Here is a 21,789-nt window from a genome sequence, read left to right as displayed (position 1 = left end):
CACACGCGCAGACACGCAGACACACACACAAACAAAAAGAGCAGTTCTGTCTGTACATCTGCAAACAAACCAGTCCCGTCTGGCATCATAGTACAACTGCAGGCTATGGAAGCAGAAAGAGACAACAGATCACTGTAGATTACATCAACACAAAAGCTTGACTCAGTCCAAAGTATCAGCACCACTTTCCTTTAACAGGAATTGAACAACAATTACATTGTGACCTGCACCACTTAGGAAACGCACCAGTCCACACTCACTTAAACTGGGATTGAATGAAAAGTAACTATGTTACTATTTTCCACCCGAGCAAGACATGAAATAAAAAAACACGACTTGGTTAAGTACTAGTTTAGAGAGAGCCCCCTAAAAATGACCTAACGCACTGTACAATTTAAAGGCTTTGTTGTTGGGGGGCCACATACCTAAAGGGCCATTGTGTGATATTTGAAAAGGCTGCATCACAAGGTCATGGCGGAACAAGGGTCATGCAAACACAGAATTCGCTTTTGGGAAGGGGGAGGGGGTGGTGGGGTGGGAGGGGTCAATTCTATAGGTAAACTCTAGCAGACAGGAGATAAGTTAGCCATGGGCTGTCAGACAAAGGGAACAGTAGTTGGAATCTGAAAAGGTAAAGAGTAGTAGTCCCTGATGTGTCAGAGGCCTCATCATCAGTGGGAGAGTATAAAAGGACCTGTAAGTGTGTCTATGGCTATGGTGCGCAAACATCCACAGCCCTGCAACCATGGGAAAGGTATGAGCTTACATGCAATATGGTAGCAGCTTTGACAAAGAGGGGAAAGTGGCATGAATTGGAAACGTGTGTCAAATATTGTAAAAGGGAAAGAGGATGCAGCAGAGGGGAAGAGCGGTAGAATAAGTACTCATTTGAGTAAAAATGTTAGCAACAAAAAAATAGAATGGATTGACTAACTCTTGAAAACTTATTTTTAAGGGATTGAAAAAAAAAAAAAAAACACACCAATAGGTGTTTAAAAGGGAAATATCTCTGGAGATCAACAATTAAATAGTATCCAGATATGACAGATTAATCATGTTTGTCTGACAGCAACAATTTCTGGCTCTTTACATTTTACAAAAAGTTGACAATGTGTTCAGACTGGACAAGCCTACAATGTGTAGTTGTTTAAAGAAAAGTCAAGTCTAACAGTAATAGTTTCAGTTGAAATGAAAATAAGACTGGAGCGGCTTGTAGGCAGAAGGGCTCATGATAAAGTAATTGAGCTTGTTCTAGGGAGAGCAGTGTCCCCTGCAGTCTGTTCATGTGTATCACAGCCAGACAGTCTATATAAAACTTAACCTTAACTTGAGTGATACATGCCTCTCTCCCCTTTTCAAGATAATCTTCTACGAAGGCCGCAACTTCCAGGGACGCCACTGGGAGTGCAACAGTGACTGCATGGACACTTTCAGGCACTTCAACTGCTGTAATTCCATCCGTGTCAGCGGTGGTCACTGGGTGGCCTATGAGAAGCCTTACTACATGGGTTACCAGTACATCCTCAGTCCTGGCGATTACCCTGACTACCGCTGCTGGATGGGCTTCAACAACTGCGTCCGCTCCTGCCAGATGTTCCCCCCTGTAAGTCAATCAAACAGACAGATAGGACTGGTAGTCCCCCATCCCCCCACCACTCACCTTGTACATCAAATGCCGCTTTAGAAATGGATGTCAATCACTGGCCTTTTGATGTCATTTACAGGTACTCAGGCAGGTCATAGCATAAAAGTATCTGTTGCAAGGCCCACAAGGAGACCCAGTCAGCCTTTAAAAGGAATATGATACACTCCCCATAAGACTCTGTGCCTTCATTCTAATTCTGTTAGTCACATTGAGTGTTTCTGGCAGTTTAGGGGGGAGAATCTAATTCTGTCATGCTGCGAGAGAGTTGTTGCTCATTCTCATCTGTAGTTACTTAGTTAAAGAAACCAAGTAGTACAAGTACTCAGTTGAATTAAAAGTTGAAGGATCAGTTGAGGACTGACAGCTCTTCCAAAGTGCTCTCTAGGCTTCACGACTACCGAAACAGCATAATAATCATGTGCTGATTTTTTTTCGCATCCAGTACAGAGGATCCTACAAGATGAGGATCTACAACAGGCCCGACATGACGGGACACACAATGGAGTTCATGGATGACTGCCCCAACGTGCATGAGCGCTTCCGCTTCCGTGACATTTACTCCTGCAACATCATGGAGGGTTACTGGATCTTCTACGAGCACCCCAACTACAGGGGACGCCAGTATTTCTTGCGCCCTGGAGAGTACAGGGCCTGTGGTGATTGGGGCTGCCACAACCCCATGGTGGGCTCATTCAGAAGGATGAGGACAATGATGTAAACTGTAACCATGCGCAACTCATGAACATTAAATGTTTGATTTTCAAACAACAATGTCCTTTGTGCTTATTTCAACACATTCGTGCAATTGGAACACAAGTCTGAAGTGCAGTAACACTCCTTGGACAAGCAGAGCTTAGTATACATCCTCAACCCATCAAAGCCTAGTGCTGCTTAATGATCTATATCACCTCAAATACCTATCGAAACAAACCAAACCTATTATCTTTGCTGCCATGTCTATCCTCACAGTCTGCATGTAGATTTCTGGTATTCATGCCAATAAAGGCAAATGTTGCAACTCTTATTGTAGCCCTTTGAGAAAGTGCAGTTGTACAGTATTTTCCATAGACAGACAGAGCTTTGACAAAGACAAAGCGACTGTCGCAGCTCACCAGCCCTATAGTGTTCTGCAGTCTATAGAGCGTATTGTGCTGATGCGACAAAGCTTTGTTTCGTGTTTGCAAAGCCCTGATCCCAGCAGGGTCTATAAAGAGGTCTGGTACAGCCCGGCATCTGGCCTGGTCTGAACTTAACAGTTACAATGGGCAAGGTAAGTGTGCAATTTAAAATATACGTAGTAACAGCAACCCATATATTTGATGTCATATATTGATCGATACTGAACTGATAAATGCTGCAAACACACACTCAAAAAATTTTTACTTTTTTTGCCACATAAAATGCTAAATATCTTCATTGAGTGATAAATAATAAATTGGTTTTGGTCAGTAGTTCTTTGGATTGTTTACAATATATTCAGGACATATACAGGGATGTAATAAGATGCAAGAAATGGCAAAGCATCATGGTCAAAAATTTGAATGAATTAAATGAAACAACTTGCTAAATAGAAACTGCAAAATCAGAAATACTTTTATGCTTTGTCCTCTACTGAGGACAGTAAAAACTGCAATTACTAATTGAACTTTTTCTCCATTAAAATATATCACATGTGATTCTATATTTTGCATCTGGTACATCATTTGGGACATTTCTCATGCTCCCCTAAGCTGATCTATATCCTAATTCTTCACTTACAATTATTCTTTACAAAAGCTTTCCTAGTTTGCCTTTTTCATAGCCCTGTGGTAATAATGTCCAACTGTCTGTCATATGCAGATTATCTTCTACGAAGACAGGAACTTCCAGGGTCGTCACTATGAGTGCAGTAATGACTGTCCTGAGATGCAAAACTACTTCAGCCGCTGTAACTCGATAAGAGTGGAGAGCGGTTGTTGGGTGGCCTACGAGAAGCCCAATTATGGCGGCTACCAGTATATGCTGCACAAGGGCGAGTACCCCGACTACCAACGCTGGGCAGGCTTCAATGACTGCATCCGCTCCTGCCGTATGGTGCCACCTGTGAGTTTTAACTGATGCCCTACCCTGTGTGCAGCAATGTTCCCACTAAGGCTTTTCTGTAGAAGTGCCAGTTTAGGATGATTTAGTTCTCAAGCCTAGTCCTACTGTTTTCACCAGTCAGTGCCAATACCTGTGGCTATTTTAAAAAATCTCTTTTTGGCTTGACCTGTGACTGCAGGAAAAAAAAAAAAAAGATTGTGCCAAGAGAAAAAAAATAGACAGGGTCATCGGATCAGGAAAAGTTTAGTATGGCGCAAAAAAGTTTGTCCATCATTTTATGTCAAATTGCCATGTTATTCTACTCGACTGTGGTTATACTATAAAGTTGAAGAAATATGCATCTTCAATGGTAGTATCACCGTCTTCTCTCATCATTTTTTCCCTAGTATAATGGGAACTACAGGATGAAGATCTTTGAGCGGTCTGACTTTGGGGGCCAGAATCTGGAGCTAATGGACGACTGCCCAGATCTGCACGAGCGTTTCCACACCCGTGACATCTCCTCCGTCAACGTCATGGAGGGCTACTGGATGCTGCATGAACACCCTAATTACAGGGGACGCCAGTACTTCTTGCGTCCCGGAGAGTACAGGAGGCACAGTGAGTGGGGAAGCACCAGCCCTACCATTGGCTCTCTGAGACGTGTCACTGAGATCAACTGATTCCCAGTTGTTTTGTTTTTTTTACCCTTACTGAAGCCCACTGTTGAGCTTTCCACCCTTTTGTCATCCTAATGCCAACAGTGTTTCAATGTCACAACAATGTGGTGTCCTAACCTGAAATTATACATTTTAATTGATGGGAGTTTTGGTGCATCTGATGTTGGGTTCTGGTTTTGTTGGGTTGCTCTGCATTGTTGGGTAAAGTTCCTCCCCAACTCAGTGTTCAAGCAATGCTCACAGTAAATAGTGATGATCTTTTTTGCTTTGGTCGTCCCATTGCAAAATGGTTTTGCCTCACTAGTCCCCAACCTCCTGTCCTACTGGAATCACAATAAATGAAAACTTGATTAAAGTCAGCTAAAGTGAGCCTTTGTTAATTTTCTATTGACGACTACAGCTGTCACTATCAAAAGATCAGGGGGATAGGGCTTGTCATAAATCTGAGGGATAATTTTCTTTTTAGCATGGTGATTGAACTTTAGTTTCATCAGGCCACAGAGTTAGATGTAGATGTAACCACTGAGGTCCTAGTAAGACGAAGAGTTTCTACAGTTTGCCATGATATTGTCATTCCACATACACAAAGAAAAATTATCAAGGAAACAGAAGCTTATTCTTTGAAGTTCAATATTAAAGACCAAAAAAAGGGGGTATCTGAGGATGGGCATGTAGGAGTCTTTATGAGATCACATGGTACACAGTAAGCGCTTTGGGTCCATGAAAGATGCCCATATTAGATCCACATCACAGGGCCAGTGCCAACTCAAAGAGTTGGAGTCAAAGTGGCCTGGTATTAGCCCCGAGCATCAAGCTCTCTCAGAACAAAAAACAAAACCCAGTCCATATCCCTGCTCATGCATTTTTCATCAGCCCAAGATACTCAACCCTTTCAGAAATAAATATCAATTATTGAAATTGTTAATTAGACACTGCGTAATTGGTGAAGATACACATGAATAAATAACTTTGACCATTAATTATTGATTCAAAAAAATTTGAAGCCCAGCGGGGAGTGCATTTGAGAATCTCTTAAGATCAAGAACAACAAGAAATATGAGTTTTGGCCTTGAGTAATGTCCAATTAAAGGGTTGTCGGCTTTGCTGTACAAGTCCAGTGATTTGCCCTTATCATCCTCCTCATATCTCTGTGGACAACAATACCCAACAGCCAACACACCATCAACGGGTGCAACATGATAACTGATCAGTTGGGGTCTGGGGGCAATGACAGATAAGAGAAGAGAGGAAATGAACAAACTGGAAGTTAATTTAAGGTCATTAAGGGGCAGTGGCTTCAAATATTAAACTAATTCAGGAAATAAGCTCTTTAGACTCGCATAACTCTTTAGACTCACACAACTGCCGAAAACAAGTGTCTAAAGAACGTGTGTTTTAAGTTTTTATCTGAAATTCAAACTTCAGATAAAAACAGGAAAAGCAAACAACCTGAAGACTCTCCAAACATCTTTGCTTAAATATTCAGCACAGTCAAGTTGCATAATCTACTGAGTTCTACTGCATTTTTTTAACTCATAACATCATTGAAATCTGCCCTTAGGTCTCTTGTTGGTACATAACAGGGACAGAATTGGGTTGACCAAAAACAGCATGTCAAAAAATAAAATTTAGGAAAACATTTTCTGTTTTCATGTTTGGTCATCCTGCACTGGAATCATCAGTGTAACACTTATATATCTTTTTTTTTTTCAGTAGAGCACCAAGAGAGGTTTTTTTATTATTTTTTTAAGTTGGTTAGTGTTAAGCTGAGAATTTGCATGATGTGACATACAGGGTTACAGCTTATTGCCAAGATAATATTTCAATGCAAAATTAGCATCGACTTAAAAGTAAAATAGAGGCATCCGAGTAAGGAACCTGGCAATGGAAGGTTTCTTTCACAACAAAACACTCCACAGCGCCCTTTTATTACTTAAGTCGAAAACTGGTGTTAATACGGCAATGCAATAACTACCGTACTGTTACTGTAGCAAACAACTTTGATGCATGTGATTTTGTAAAATGCAATTCTATAATAACACTATGCATCAAAGACGCAATACTCAGTGTCCCTGGATTGTTCCTACTCTACCTCAAGTCATTTAGATGATTTTTTTCAATCGCTTCACACATAAAAAGGACAAAAGAGTGAGATCCGAGTTTTGTCTCTCTCTTCATCTCTGAACCCTTTGGACTTGGTGATGGGAGGCTGATTGAAGGGTAAGTAGTGCGTTTTGGAGAATGAATTCTTTAGATGATAGAAAAGAAAGAAAAGGAAAGAAACAGAGAAACCAAGAACATAAGCCTGTGATTCCATTATTAGTCTCAGTTCTCCTTCTCCCCCTTTTCATTTCTGATGGCTGGATAATTAAACCTCTATAGTATTGTCTTCCATCTTCTTTGCCCCACTTCCAGCAATGTGAATTCCCCTATGGGCAACTTTAAAAAGGCCCTTTTTAGACATCTGTTTTTCAGATCAGTATGACTTTTTTTCCCCATTAATTTGTGTTCTTTGTGAAAGTAGAAAGACTAGTGCCAGGACAGAAATGAACATCTGTGTGAAAATCCTCAACATTTCAATTGCTAAAAAAAAAAAAATCAAAGAAAGTAAGAAAAATATCCAAATATTCTTTTTCAACATTTTTTTTTTTTTTAATTCTACAATATTGCTATTAAACAACCCAAATCAATCCTTAAGTGTGCATTGCAAGACATCAGATAGGAGCTCAGAGGCTGGAATGTTATAGAGCTTAATTTAAAAGCAGTTGCGTTCTCCCCTCCAGCTCGAAGGAGGCAGCTTGTCAATTACTGTTCCTGCTCTGACAGAGGCTTTGGGCGCCACGAGGAACAAACAGGAAAACAGCAAATCATGATGAAAAAAAAAAAAAATGAGCAGAACTTGTAACAATGATCAAATAAATAAAATAGTAAATAAAATGGATGCATTCAAGTTGAAGTGCATTTTAACTTGGATTGCTGTACAACACAACTGGTAAATTTATTTTATAATTTAATTTATACTTCTGTATCATATATGATACTATTAATTTTAATCCTGTAATTAAGTTTTAATATAGGAAAACTTAAAAGTCTGAAAACACACCAGAAGTGGTTAGTTAGAAAAGGTAAACATTTCAGCTGTCAAATGCCAACTTGTAGTGATATAAAACCAGCATCTCAGCTAATCAAAAATACCTGTACATTTAGATATACAAAAAACTCATCCTGAAATTACAGCAAGAAAATGTTGAAATGAAACAAAGAAAGCAGATACAGTACAATCAGCATCAACCTTGTTTTTTCTGAAAGATCAGACTAGAATAGATCACATTAAATGAAAAATATTTTAGATAAAAAATAAAATGGGTAAAAGTAAGTTAATTTTGGTACTGATGATTAAGAATGTGTTGACATTTTCTTTTCTCATAGCCATTTTGTGGGTGAAATTAAATACTGTTTCTGTAGCCACTTTAACACAGCCTGTTCATGGCGGCAATAGTGCACCTTTATTGCACCTCGTCCTTCTGTATAAAAAGATAAACATTGAGTGGGGGCACGGCACTGTTGTTCCGGCAATAAGCCGGGAGTGGAGGTAGTCACAGAGATGGATCAACATCTGTGTGAAAGAGCTGGCATGGCGGGACAGATACCAACACTGTTATATTGTGTTATTTGAAAATCACACACAGAGGCAGCAATATGCTGGCTTTGTTTGGTTCGGTGTAAACAAGCAAAGCCAGCATAATGACAATATAGCACGATCTCTTCTCTTATAGCATGAGGCTTGTGACTTAATGTCTGATGAAAATTATGTCCTGAGATTGCATTATAAAAAATAAAAAACATCAAGCACCTTGGTTTCTGTTGATACATGTATGACGTGTGTTTACTTTGTCTTACAGAAAGCATCTCTTAATTCACTCCTTTCTGGCTCACACTGTCCCCAATTATATTAATATCATTGTGAAGGCATTTATGTGTTGTGATCACCACATGATACCTCCTGCAGAGGCCTATGGGGGTGACTTCCCCAACTCATATATAAAAAAGGTATCATAAGCTGAGGTAGAATTTAAAAAAATTGTAAACTCTTAGTCAATGAACAACAGCATAATCTGAGCAGGGCCAACTTTCTGGTTGTACTGATAAAAATGACCATTGGCGTGTTGAGCATCTTTCTCCGTGCTGTGTGCTGCAGAGGTTTAAAACAGACGCTGCTGGTGGGCAATGCAAACCATTTTGACCAACGTTAAAGCCGAGAGAGCGTTGTGAAAGTCTCTGGTCTAGTTGCTGTCTCTCTGTCCAGCTAAAGGCTGCACAACAGGCAAGTTTTCATGGAGGTACTTCATAGTGCCGTGCTCAGAGAAGTCGGCTGCCGTGTGCCCATCGCCTCTCAGGACCCACTTGGTGGTGAGCAGCCCCTCAAGGCCCACAGGGCCCCGCGCATGGATACGCGCCGTGCTAATACCAACCTCTGCTCCTAAAGAGAAAAGCCAAAAGTCAGCGGAAAGAAAGACAGAAAGCGAGAAAGGTAAACAAAACATGTTTGGCGAAGAAGCGTGCCAATTCTCTCTTACAAATGACTATGGGTAAGAATATGCAGGCTTTTGGGAAAAGGAGACACACAGAAAGAGGCAACAAAAGACAAATGATATGGTGATAAGACCACCACATACCCAGTCCAAAGCGGTAGCCATCAGCGAAACGTGAGCTGGTGTTCCAGAAAACACAGGCGCTGTCCAGCTGCTGCAGGAACTGCTCCGCTGTGTCCTCTGTAAGAGAAGAGCAGCTTATTGGTGCTGCTAATTCACAAACTTCTATCTATGATATAAGAGCCTTTCAGGCATTAACATGAAGTATGTGACAATGACAACTATTTATTGTGGTTATACCAAAGAAACTGAGCTGAAATAATGAATTAATGCGATGAAGAAAAGCAAAAGCTTCTTTAAAAATCTGCAGTTCAGAGGACATAATTACAGTTATTCATTGCTACCACTGTAATTGCATAACTGAATTAAATACCTCTGCCCATGTCATTTTAGTAGACACCCAGTGCTGCAAACTCTAAAAATCATGTGAACTGTGAACATCCACCCAAAAAAATATCAGGATGAAGTGGCCAAGACTAAGTTCAAAATGTCATCAGGAGAAATCCATGAGGCGTTCAAAGACGCTAAAATCAGGTAAAACAAATGTGAGGTATAAGATTTAAATTCTGATAGAAATATTGTTTGAGTTAATAAACTGAGGCTTTATTTTCAGACAAAAAAAAAAAAAAAAGATTTTTCTCTTGATGACTTCACAGATCATTCATCCAGTCTTTCTGTACCCACTATCTATCTATCTATCCATCCATCCATCCTCTCAGTGATCAACTTTGAGGTTAGCTGACAATCAATACATTTGAATTCATTGAGGTACCTTCTGTGGTCACTAGATGGCAGCAGTGCATCCTCCACTGCAGCTGAGAATAATCCTCAATGTAGAGACGTGAACAGCACACTTTCTCCAAAATGCTATTAAATGTTTTTTTCTTAAGACTTAAAGAAAAGTGTCAAATATTTTGCATAGTTGTATCTCCGCCTTTAATGAGGTATTTGTACCTCAGTCTTTTGTACGTCTTTTTTTTTTTTTTTCTTAGAATGGCTTGTTATCCATGTTATGAGCGCCGCTGCTTATCTGAGCAAAAAAAAGTAAAAGATGTCCTTATTCTATGGAAAACCTTTTACTCCCACATGTCTTAGTCTTCACTGTCCACCTGCAATATGGCCTGAGCCTTTATATACTCTAGTTAAGAGAGATGCAGTGTGACGGCTCACTTGAAAGACAAATTTGTTTAAAACATGACCCAAGAGTAACAACAGGGACAAGTCTTTTAAACTGTGTTTTAGCATCTGCTCTACATTTTAAATGGACTCTGTCCCCTGCATTGGAGTCACACGGGGAGGCTGCGCACTCCTCCTGTCAACAAGTGTCACTGCTCATTAGTCGCTGTGGCAGAAAGTGGGATGGAGATGAGTGTAAGGAGGAGAGATGTCAGAGACACCTATATGAGGAAGATTGGAGCAAGACAAGATTGACAGGTGCCGTTTAGTAAAATATGATGCGACTACAATTATGGGAGACAGCATTTTTCCGGCATGCATGTATGTATGCCATTTAAAATGCTCAACCGTGGAATTTACAAAAAAAAAAAAGTAATAGCACAAACATCAAGAGTCACGTACCGTTTTCTGTGATGATTACGTCTGTGTGGGAGCTACCGTACTTGTGGATATGGTCCACAGCCTCGTGCATGCTGTCCACCACCTCCATACAGCACTCCAGGTCACCGTACTCTGTCCGCAACGACTTGGCCTCTGATGGGCTGAATGTCAGGTAGGAAGCAAACCGAGGGCCTGCATGAATCTTCACCTAGTGACACACAAAAAAAAAAAACTCACTAGAGGGATCTGATTTTGAGTAGCTATTAAAGTTAAAAGTTATTATATGCATTAGGTGCTTTACCCGCTCAGTGCGCAGCATGTCAATGATCTGGTCAAAAAACGGGGTCCTCAGGATGTCTCGGTGAATCAGCAGAGTTTCCATGGCATTACATGCAGCTGGGTAGTCACATTTGGAGTCTCTGACTGTAATGGGTAAATATCAGTCAATTACTGACATGTTCACTGATGATTGTAATCGAACACACACACACACACACACACACACACACACACACACACACACACACGTCTGGCAGAACTGGTCTACCAGTACAACATCCACAATTTACTAACATTTGGTAAATTGATTAGCCGTGTTATTTTAGCACCACAGTAGAAATGTACACATGAACGTGTATAAATCAGCGGGGAGATTTGCATTTGCTGACCAATCTTGATGACTTTGTCAATGCTGGCTTCTGCGTCAACGTAGACATGACAGATTCCCTCGCTGTGACCCAGCACCGGGATGCCTTTGGCAGCTCGCTGAATGTCCCTCACAAGCTGGGATGAACCTCGAGGGATAATCAAGTCGATCATCTTGTCCAGTCGGCACAGATCCTCCACTTCCTCACGAGTGCTCACCTTGCAGCAAAGGTTCAGTAATATAGATGAACAAAGCAGGTTCTCTCAGACTGGTTTCTAATTCAACGATTTAGCGTGATGTGCTTTCATATAGACCTCGGAGTTTCTCCATCTATGAAACGTACTACCTAACGTTTTTTATTGTCTTATAATAAATGTAAAGGAGACCAATCTTACTAGTTGCACGGCCTCTCTGACTCCGTGCATGGACAGGGCTTCCTGGGTGAGCTGGTGGAGAACACGGTTTGTGTTGGCTGCCTCCTTGCCTCCCTTCAGAAGGAGGGCGTTACCACTGGCTATGGACAATGCTGACACCTGGATAAAAACACATGCTCTGTGATATTACTGCAGTCATCTCAAAGAAAGCAAAAATTTCTGCATGGATAAAAAGCTGACAGACTGACAGGAGAATTAAGAGAAATATGTTGTATATACTGTAAAGTCGATGTCTCTACAAAAGTTAATACAATCTTTAAATTGCCAGGATTGCTTGCGTTATGGAAACTCTGCCTGGATACCTGTGGCAGGCAGTCAGGTCTGGCCTCAAAGATGACCAGAAGAACTCCGATGGGCACAGTGATCTGCTCCAGCTCCAGGTTGTGAGCCACCCTGGTCCTGCGGAGCACGCGACCCACACTGTCCTGGGCCGCCACGGCTATCTGCCGCAGACCTATGGCCAAGCTGTTAAGTTTGGCCGGTGACAGACTGAGACGCTTAAGCATGGCTGGTGGCAAATGGCCTATGGAGGGAGGGAGGGAGGGAGAGCAGGGTTACACTCTGCCTATCAGGTGTTGTATATCTTATTGACCGAAGTCATGCATAAGGGGGGAAAGTGATAAAGTCGCCCTCTGGTGGAGATAAATGGATTGAGATGTCCATTTGTAATTTTTTTAGTTTTTAACACAATTATCTTTTGGTAAGTTTACGTAGCAGCTTGAAGGCAACAATGACAATAAATTTCTGATGATAAAAACCTGTATGGATAAAACAAACTTTTCCTTTTTCTGCTGGTTTCTAAACTGCTACATCCTCCACACACACACACACACACACACACACACACACACACACACACGGTGCCCTGTGCTACCTGCATTAGCAGCCAGGTCCATATCCATCTTGTTGGCAGCAAGAATCTCTTCCTTCTTTTCAGTCAACAGCTCTGCGAGATGGCAGATGATCTCACTCCTCTGACAACACAGTCAACCAAATACAGGCAGGATGAGCATGTACCACATCTATCCACAGGGGGTCACTGTTTCTGATATAGGAAGGCTTGGGACTAAAGCTGAGGTATGAGGGTTTGTAACCTATTTAAACATATTTTTATTAATAAACTGATGTTGCACTCAACAGTGGACCTTTGTTGTTATTCAAAACAATGTGTCACCTGGTCTGGGTGAAGAGATGCCAGGGTTCTTCCGGAGTTACGTGCCATTTCAGTCTGCTGCTCCACAGTCGGGCCTGGTGAAGAGTCAGAGAAAGGTCAGACTTCAGTCGAAGACTTAACCTACAGATGCTGTTTTGGTGTGACAGATATGAGGTCGGAGTGAAAGAGTCCTTCAGCCCAGGTTAACTCACCGGCAGGTTTGATCTCGGAGAAGAAAGTTCCAACTTTTTTGCCTTCTACAATGTCAGTGATGACGTGACCTGTTACTTTGGGGTTGGTTCCATTCGCAATGACCACTGAGGTGCCACCTTGCAGCGCCCACAGCGCAGCCTTGACCTGCAGACAAACAGCAAAAGAAACACACAAGTTAAATTGTGTTTCTTTAAAACCTCTACTTGTCTTTTTTCATTAGAATCTCAATATAAATGTCAAAACCTCACTTTACTTTGCATAAAGAGACAATATTTTATATGTTAATATGTTTCCTCACTTGAACACAGGCATCTGTCACAAAGTGGCTACATGAACATTAGCCTGTAGCTAACTTTATATGGTTCAGCAGGATGACAATGCACTTATATTTCATCGGCCGAGCAGTTGACCCCAATAAAGGCCACGAACGTAAAATGTGTTTGTCTTACAATCAAGTTGTTCTCCTGTAGCATACAAGTGGCTGAAGTTTTTGACTTCTACAGATCATTTCATGCATGTAGGAGGTTAAGTGGAGTTTGTGCCAACCAAGTCACTGTAGTTTGCACTTCTGATCTTTGGTTGATTATAATTCAGACAATTCAATACAATGTGAACAATCTCTTATTTGAAAGCAAGTTCTCTCTTTTAAACATGATAAGAAAAATCCATAGTACAAAAGTCCATTTTCTGTGCCGATCTGTTGAATGTCTACTAAGATAAGACTTTTAACAGACTGATTATGGATCGTCAACATACCTTAGCTTCCATGCCTCCGATCCCAACTCTGGACTTTGTACCGTAAGTGATGGACTGCTGGTCTCCAGGGTAAAAGATGTCAATGAGTTTGGCGTCATCTGTTCCAGGAGGGCTGTTGTACAGTCCTAAGAAATCAACATTTCCTATGCAAATTATTTGTTTATACATGTCAAGCATAACACAAACTTGAGACCCTTCAGTTTTCATTCAGAATATAAATTAAAATTGTTATCAGTTCTTAGTTATTTATATTTTTTGGGGGGGGTTTTTTTTGCTTTAAAAGAAAAGACTTCCTCATGCCGGAGTGGTCCACTTTTTACTCAAGAAAATCTGCTTCCTAAATCTACAGAATTCATGCTGAATGGATCCACAGCCATGACACAAGTGCATGCAGAAAAACACCTTGTGTCAACCCCATCAGCATCAATTTCAAACATCATGGCAGAAGGTCTGTGTTTGCCTCTCATATGACTCTCAGTTGACCCTGAAATGGGTGTTTTTTTTTCTCCCACTGAACAGTGCAGACAGATGGTGTTGTTACCCAACAGCTGATCCAGACCGTTGTTGTGGTAACACACATACCTTCCACGTCAGACAGCGCGATGAGCAGGTCAGCCTTCATCTCTACAGCTAGCCTCGCCGCCAGACTGTCATTGTCCTTAATGCTGATCACCTACAGAACCAGAAAATCACTGATGTAAGCTGCTAAAGACAGAAAAGCATTGGCAGAAAGTCAGCCATCTGCCAATTTACCCATCTAAGCCTTTTTCTTTTAAAAAAGGCTTGAGTGGCAAGCTGATAAATACAAACAAATAAACACTTATGTATTATTACCACTGTGTAACATTTACTTCTGTTAGTGAGCTGTCTCTCTACAGGATCATTCAGGGAAAATTTCAAACCCAAATTATCACAGCCCTGAAGTCAAGCCTTTGCAGGGCCATTTTTTATCCTCAGATAACAGAGTAAATCCCTAAGACAAACAACCATATGTTAAGCACAAGTTGAGCTGATCTAGCAGTGTAATGACAATGTTTTAATATAAAAAAAGCAGAAAAAGTTCTTTACTGGCTGTGTTGCCAGCAGCTAAGTGTGTAAACAAAACAGTGGCTGACAAGAGAGTGAGGTGCAATTGCAGTTAGTTATTTCTGCAGGAGAAGGAAAAGGAGACGTCTACCTACAGAAGTTAGTCCCGGTCCCCTCTGACAGTACCTCCTGACCAGTGACAGCATGCACTGCCATCCATCCCCTCCCTGCATGCACATGCCTTAATGCTTGAGGGCAGAGCAGATGAGGTGAGGCAGGGTGGCAGAGGTCTTCCAGCATGTGAGTGTGAACGGTAGACAATACCGTAGCCAATGAACAGTGCGAATGTCTATACTATATAAAACACCGTCTCTGCCAACCCGTTCAGCACACCTGCTGCCACCGCTACCATCACCACCAGCAGCGCCACACCCATTCTCTCTGTACCCACATTTACCCCCTGCAGGTCGCTGTTGGGCTCCGGCGGGGGCACCACAGCATCATTGGTGTTGATGATGGGCACGATGTTCATGCGCAGCAGCTCCTGCAGTGTGCTGTTTAAGTTCTGCCTCTTTTGGTCGTCGTGGAAATCCAGATTTGTCACCAGGATCTGATGAGCAGAGAATAAACGGACCAGTGAGAGAGAGAGATTTAAAGATGTTAAACTGCATAAAATACACACACACTTCTGTACCATTTCAAAGGAATTATTTTTGCTATGAAGTAAATATAAGTACCTGTGCAGTGCAAGTGCTGTATTGGGTGAACATGGCCTCGTAAAGGGCCATCAGGCCGCTCTGTCCAGCTGCAGCACAGGCCCGGGCCTCCAGCACTGGCAGGGACTGCAACATAAAGCCCAGTAAATGTCTGGTTACATTGGTTCTGCTTTTCTGAGAAACGTTTCAATCGAACCGTGCCACAGTTTATCTGTAGGATGTGGCCAGGCAAGCCGGTGTATCCAAAAAATAAAATAGGTTGGATGACACTTCAGCATAAACTGCTTACCAGAGAGATGGATCAGTCTCCAGAAATACTGAACATTAGGCTTCACAAAGGGTAGTATCTATGAAACGCCATTGTGTTGTATTTCTTACCATGTCTTTGAGCTGATTGTGTCCGGAGTGCAGCGCCTGTCGGACACTCTGGGACAGCAGGATCTCGTGTCTTAATCTTTGCTTGCCAAAGGCCACTGCTCCACTGGTGACAATCATCATCTCCCTGCCCTGATTCTGCAGCATGGCCACCTGGATGACAATACAACCAATTAGGAGTCATGGATCACAGCTAGGAAGCAGAGTTTCACTGAGGATTTAAGAAAAAAACACGTTTTCTCACTAACTCCTAACAGGGACTACCCGTGATGTTATTTTGTTTTATTTGTGGATATAATGACATCATCTCTGAGCTTTCTGCCTCCCCCACAATACAAAGGTGATCAAATGCCACACAGAAAGTTTGACTTTTGTCAAATATTTCAGGTGTGATTATTCAATGACAACAGTCCATTTACCCAATGTATTGTTGTGGAAAGATACCTAAATCCTGTGAAAATTAAACTAAAACTACAGTGGATTTTTGTGATGTAAAAAAAGATAAAAAATGAGACCAAGATAAATCATTTTCCACCTTTAATGTGACCTATAACCTGTACAACTCAATTGAAAAACAAACAAATGTTTTAGGGAGGAACAGCCCTCTTCTGGTCACCCCACAGATTTTCTAATTGGATTCAGGTCTGGGCCACTCCAAAACTTTAAATTCTTCTGGTGAAGACATTCTTTTGTTGGTTTGGATGCATGCTTTGACTCGTCATGCTGAAAGGTGAAATTCCTCATCATCTTCAGCTTTCTAGCAGACGCCTGAAGGTTTTGTGCCAAAATCGTATGGTATTTGGAAATGTTCATAATTCCTTCCACCTTGACCAAAGCCCCAGTTCCAGCTGAAGAAAAACAGCCCCAAATCATTATGCTGCCACCACCACGCTTCGCCGTGGGTATGGTGTTCTTTTGGTGATGTGCAGTGCTGTTTTAGCACCAAACATACCTTTTAGGATTATGGCCAAAAAGTTTAAACTTGGTATCATCACAGAGTTTCCCCACATGCTTTTGGGTGACTTGATGTATGTTTTTGCAAAGTTTAGCCGAGCTTGGATGTTTTAATTCGTAAGAAAAGGCTTCAGTCTTGCCACCCTACCCCTTAGCCCAGACATATGAAGAACATGGGAGCTTGTTGTCACGTGTAGTACACAGCCAGTACTTGCCAGAACTGCCTTCAGCTCCTTTAATGCTGCTGTAGGCCTCTTGGCAGCCTCCCTGAACAGTTTTCTTCTTGTAATTTCCTCAATTTTGGAGGGACGTCCAGTTCTTGGTAATGTCCCTGTTGTTGATAACTGTCTTCACTGTGTTCCATGATATAGCTAATGCCTTGGAAACTCTTTTGTACCCTTCTCCTGACTGATACCTTTCAACAATGAGATCCCTTTGATGCTGTGCATGCTCTTTGCAGACCATGGCTTTTGCTGTAAGATGCAACTAAGTAAATGTCAGGAAAATCCTACCAGAGCAGCTGAACTTTATTTGGTGTTAAACAGAGTCACTTTAATTGATGGCAGGTGTGTACTGACTACTATTTCACTTGAGTTTGAATGTGATTGGTTAATTCCGAACACAGCCACACCCCCAATTATAAGAGGGTGTGCACACTTATGCAACCGCATTATTTTCAATTTTCATTTATAAAAGGTTTCAGTTTGTTTTTCATTTAAAATTGTACAGGGTATAGGTCACATTAAAGGTGGAAACAGTTCTACATCACAAAAACCTGGCATTTTAACAGGGATGTGCAGACTTTTTAAATCCGCATGACTAGAGGTAAGTGAGAAAAAACATTTTTTCATAATTTGGTTGAACCGTCCAGAATCTTCTTTTTGTTTTGTTTTTGCTCTTCTTTCTGATATTGGGAGGTTACAGTTGTCTAATTACATCTCATAGACAGATAGTAAAGAAGGAGCAGAAAAGGAAAACTAAATATGTAACAACGAAAAAAAAGTATTAACAAAAAATGAAATAAGTTACAGTCAGAAAAAAGGTGATTAAAAACAAAGGGAAAAGATATTGGAAAATGTGAAAATATATGTTTGTGAGCTGGTCTACAGATCAACATAAACTGCAGTAGATGGGAAAAAATCATGAATACCCACCAATAAGTTTACATATCACAGAACTTGAAACAAATGGTGTTGAAGCTTATATTTCCTCCCTATCAAGAATTTTCTGCAGGACCAAAGTGTTACTTTATTTACAGTCTGTGTTGGTTGTGTGCTCCTCACCTGCTCCACAATGGAGGCCAGCCTCCCCAGAGCCAAGCCACATTCATCTCCACGGGTGACCACAGCACTGCCGAGCTTGACTACGATCCTCTTAGCCTGACGCAGTTCACCGCGGTGGGCAAAGGAGCTGCCATGGGCCCTGCCCTGGGGAGCTGTGTGGAGGGATGAGATGTTAACTGAGAATTTATCTCATTTATATGGGGGTTAGGAGATTCAATCTTAACACTGAAGATAGTGTCGCAGACTATCGATTCTTCTGAGAAATCTTGAGACTGTGCGAGTAAAAAAACTAGAGATCAGATGAAATGAACAATGGTGCCGGTATAAACGGCACCTTTAGCTTTGCTTACAAGAAACTGCAAACCCACACAAAACCTTGCAAGCATTTCATAACTGTGCAAACAAGCATGTTTTGCTGTGTTTTCATTTCATTGATTACAAGACTGAGGCAAACAAAGTGAAGCCCTCGCCTACATCCATATGTAACCTGGGAAACAGATAATCACTGCCCTCAAACTGCCACATCAGCAGTGCAAGTAGAAAGCCTGTGCTGACATTACACATCTCTCTGGAGCAATGAAGCGCATGAGAAAGAGAGGGAGAGAGAGCGAGTGAGAGACAGAGAGACAGAGACAGAGAAAGAGAGAGCATGTTTGAACAGCAGTTGATCAGATGTACTTGTGGAATTCACCACATCTGCCCACACATACTTTATTGTCAATGTTGATATAGTCACAGTCATAAAATAATCATCAGTCTATTATATTCAATTTACAGTGATACAACAAAGGGAAAAGCAGCAAATCCTCACATATGAGACGGTGAAAGCAGCAAATATTTGGCTTTTTTTCTTTTTAATAATACTTAAAATAGATTATTAAAACTGTTGTTGACTTGTCTGCAACTAATGATACATTTCATTATCAATTAGACTGATTATCTTTTCAGCTAATGGATGAATTGTTTGGTCTATAAAATGCCAAAAAAATGTGAAAAGTATCCTTCACAGTTTGCTAAAACCTGTAGTGTTGTTTTAAAAATACTTGTTTTGTTGACCAACACTACAAAAGCCCAAATATATTCAGTTTACTATTGCATTGGGAAAAGAAATGCAGACAATCCTCATGATGTATACGCTACAACTCCAAAATATTTAGCATTTTTGCTTGAAAAATGAGCTAAACATTCAGTTATGTATCTAATAGTTTCCTATTAATACAGTGTTCTGTCAATTGTCTGATCAAGTAATCAACAAATCGTTTCAGCAACAGAATCCTCTCTTTTTATCCAACGATTTGGGGTCACAAGTTGGTTGAGTTACTTTTCTCTAATCCAGGCGGCTGGATGAGATGGGATGTGATGGCTGTGAATGGACTGCATGGTATACACAGAGTTTACATGGGGATATACAATATGACAGTGTGGTGGTGCAGCTTTGCTTGCCTTGGGTCAGTGGTCTGGTGAGAAAGCGGCATACGTGTCTCGGGGAACCCAGTGGGATCCGTGAGCAAAGGGTCAGCCTCTGCAGCAGCATGGTTCAGTTTAAAGCCTGTACTGTCAGAGACACACATACAGAGAGTGAGAAAGCAACAGGGGGAGACACACCAGCATCAAAAACATTAAACTATGGTATTTGCCTGAAAAATGAGAGATAGGTTCATGAGATGAGATTATATTTAAATTGCAACTACTGGGTCCCTGGATTGTAAAGTATTGAAGATGATTTGTTCTTACTTAACCTCCTGAAGTCCCAGTGTATCTTGTCCTGTATAACGTCTTCTAATCAGTCTTGCTCATCTTCTTGAACCCGTTATTCCTTCATTTATCACACAATAGTTTGCACAGAGGTGGGCTCAGCATGTGCACGACTCCTCCCCTGAGTGACAGAGCTGCTGATGAAACTGTCACTGCAGTTTGCAACAAGTATAAACGGACGGTCTCTCTAACGTTAGCCCGGGGTCTGTTCAATTAAGTTCCGCTAAAGTTAAAGGACCACTGTTTAATTCACCACTTTAGGCGGCACCGACGTTAAATTTACGAATGTTGCTTATCTACAGAGGAAGCCTCGCAAATTGGCGGCGGTGAAGTGGCAGGAAGTGGCGTCACGCCGGCCCAGCGATGTACGGAAAGGAGAGGAATTGTCGTGCAAACGCTCACATTTCAAAATAAAACCCCGCCTTACATAAATAAATAAATAAACAAATGCCAATTCTCCTGTCACGCTTTTAAACCAAATATAACTTTAACAAATCAACTAATCTCATTAGAAATTATTCTTGAATAATTAGAATGTGAATAATAACAAATGTTAAAGATTTCATCAGTCTGAGTGATTTTATAGTGTCGTCTTCATTCTCTGTAATGTCTGGGATATTCTTTTAATTCTCTGGCCACCAAACAGTTAAATTCTCATATAACTATAACAGTCAAACCAACCACTGTTTGAATGGTGATGGCTAAACGTAGGCGTACCCAAGGTTTAATGTTGTTGCTCGATAAATACATGTTTTTAATGTATTTTATTCTATTATGTGTATCTAAGTGTGTTGAACACAATTAGAACGTTAGGATTTCCACTAGAATGTGAAATAATGCTTTAAAATTTTAAATAATGTTTTGCCAAACAGCATACAGTAAATTTGTGTACATGACGGTTTAAGAGCTTAAAAAGATCATGTGCAAAATATAATATTCTATATTATCATCAGGCCGCAATATGATAGTCCTGAAGAAAAGTTAGGTGGCGTCTGGCAGTGAGGTGAAATTTATATCCACAATACTTGCAACATACAAAAGCAATAAGGTATGGTATTTACAATGTTAATTGTAGATAAACAGACAAAAAACACACAACTAACTCGCCACAATTTGAAGTTTTTCATAAAGTTCTTCAATCTTTATTAAAAACTATTCTCTAATTGGAAGACCAGGTTATAGGACCCAACTCACCTAATCAATTTTTTCAAGGACTTGTCACCTTTCATTTACACCATGTGGTAGAATCATTGCAGCACTGATGAAAGTTTTCTGTACCTACACTATCCTGCTGTGCCAAAATGAAAAGTAGCCCAGAACAGAGTTGGCCGACACTGTTGGACTCCCACTGCCCCTAGGACCACAGATAACTAAATTGGCTCCTGTAGCTCTGGCTAAATGTGTATTATTCCATTATATCTGTCCTGGTCTTTTCTCTGTTGTCCGCTTTTGCCCTTTATCTGTTCTTCTGTGTTCCTCCTCCTCTCTGCGCTTTTATCTCTCGATCTGACTCAGGGGAAGAAACTGACCCTTACCCTGCTCCTGGCTTCACTAATCCACTAACTGTACTGTCTGTGTTTGCGTTCGTGTGTCTGTGTGTAGATAAATAAGTATATTACGTGTTTATATTTTTAAACATACACTATTTTATTTCTTACTGGACTTGTATTTGCAAATGGGATTTTTTTTCTTTGTATTCACGTTCTCCTGGGAAAGAAAACTCTCGACCCATTTTAATCCTGGCTCTCACTACAATCTCTAAATATTCCAATTTTAACAGCATTGCATGGCAGAATTCCACATCTTGTGTCCTTTGGACACTGTAATATTTTGCATGCCTGAAGAGGGTCTGTGTGTGTGTGTGTGTGTGTGTGTGTGTGTGT

General features: G+C 40.9%; 3 protein-coding genes across 5 annotated transcripts; 2 read left to right on the top strand and 1 right to left on the bottom strand.

Annotated features, from left to right (window-relative positions):
• The first annotated feature begins 745 nt into the window (after positions 1 to 745).
• crygmxl2 (crystallin, gamma MX, like 2) lies at positions 746 to 2,363 on the top strand. The gene is made up of 3 exons (XM_056366658.1): positions 746 to 754; positions 1,256 to 1,607; positions 2,095 to 2,363. Exons 1-3 carry the CDS (start codon positions 746 to 748, stop codon positions 2,361 to 2,363), a joined length of 630 nt encoding a protein of 209 aa, XP_056222633.1.
• A 1,112-nt stretch (positions 2,364 to 3,475) lies between these two features.
• On the top strand, positions 3,476 to 4,436 carry LOC130162493 (gamma-crystallin M2-like). Its single transcript, XM_056366238.1, has 2 exons — positions 3,476 to 3,727; positions 4,114 to 4,436. Exons 1-2 carry the CDS (start codon positions 3,479 to 3,481, stop codon positions 4,387 to 4,389), a joined length of 525 nt encoding a protein of 174 aa, XP_056222213.1. The 5' UTR covers positions 3,476 to 3,478; the 3' UTR covers positions 4,390 to 4,436.
• Positions 4,437 to 7,013: 2,577 nt separating this feature from the next.
• aldh18a1 (aldehyde dehydrogenase 18 family, member A1) lies at positions 7,014 to 20,246 on the bottom strand. Of its 3 annotated transcripts, none has more exons than XM_056366963.1 (18): positions 19,886 to 20,246; positions 19,595 to 19,705; positions 18,152 to 18,303; positions 15,918 to 16,067; positions 15,561 to 15,665; positions 15,275 to 15,433; positions 14,380 to 14,470; positions 13,798 to 13,922; positions 13,041 to 13,185; positions 12,850 to 12,923; positions 12,550 to 12,649; positions 11,978 to 12,198; positions 11,637 to 11,774; positions 11,264 to 11,459; positions 10,897 to 11,018; positions 10,617 to 10,803; positions 9,063 to 9,158; positions 7,014 to 8,866 (listed from the first exon to the last, which is right to left on the bottom strand). In XM_056366963.1, the coding sequence occupies exons 2-18, from the start codon at positions 19,683 to 19,685 to the stop codon at positions 8,670 to 8,672; spliced, it is 2,349 nt and encodes a 782-aa protein (XP_056222938.1). In that variant the 5' UTR covers positions 19,686 to 19,705; positions 19,886 to 20,246; the 3' UTR covers positions 7,014 to 8,669. The 3 variants fall into 3 exon arrangements, with proteins under 3 accessions (XP_056222938.1, XP_056222940.1, XP_056222939.1); XM_056366965.1 differs by having other exon boundaries at positions 15,281 to 15,433; XM_056366964.1 differs by having other exon boundaries at positions 19,595 to 19,700.
• Positions 20,247 to 21,789: the final 1,543 nt, after the last annotated feature.

This window comes from Seriola aureovittata, chromosome 21, assembly GCF_021018895.1.
Source record: "Seriola aureovittata isolate HTS-2021-v1 ecotype China chromosome 21, ASM2101889v1, whole genome shotgun sequence".
Classification (NCBI taxonomy): Eukaryota; Metazoa; Chordata; class Actinopteri; order Carangiformes; family Carangidae; genus Seriola; species Seriola aureovittata.
Note: the sequence above shows the minus strand (reverse complement) of the source record. Positions and strands in the feature narration are given on the sequence as shown.

Bases quoted from the DNA above. Each gene is read 5' to 3' on its own strand.
- crygmxl2 (XM_056366658.1), top strand. The intron at 1,608-2,094 runs GTCAATCAAACA...TCCAGTACAGAG, and splicing joins CCAGATGTTCCCCCCTGTAA to GATCCTACAAGATGAGGATC.
- aldh18a1 (XM_056366963.1), bottom strand. From the start codon at position 19,685: ATGCTGCTGCAGAGGCTGACCCTTTGCTCACGGATCCCACTGGGTTCC. The intron at 12,199-12,549 runs GTAGCACAGGGC...CTCCCTCCATAG, and splicing joins GGACCTGGCTGCTAATGCAG to GCCATTTGCCACCAGCCATG. The intron at 11,019-11,263 runs GTCAGCAAATGC...TACCCATTACAG, and splicing joins TGACAAAGTCATCAAGATTG to TCAGAGACTCCAAATGTGAC.
- LOC130162493 (XM_056366238.1), top strand. From the start codon at position 3,479: ATGCAGATTATCTTCTACGAAGACAGGAACTTCCAGGGTCGTCACTAT. The intron at 3,728-4,113 runs GTGAGTTTTAAC...TTTTTTCCCTAG, and splicing joins CCTGCCGTATGGTGCCACCT to TATAATGGGAACTACAGGAT.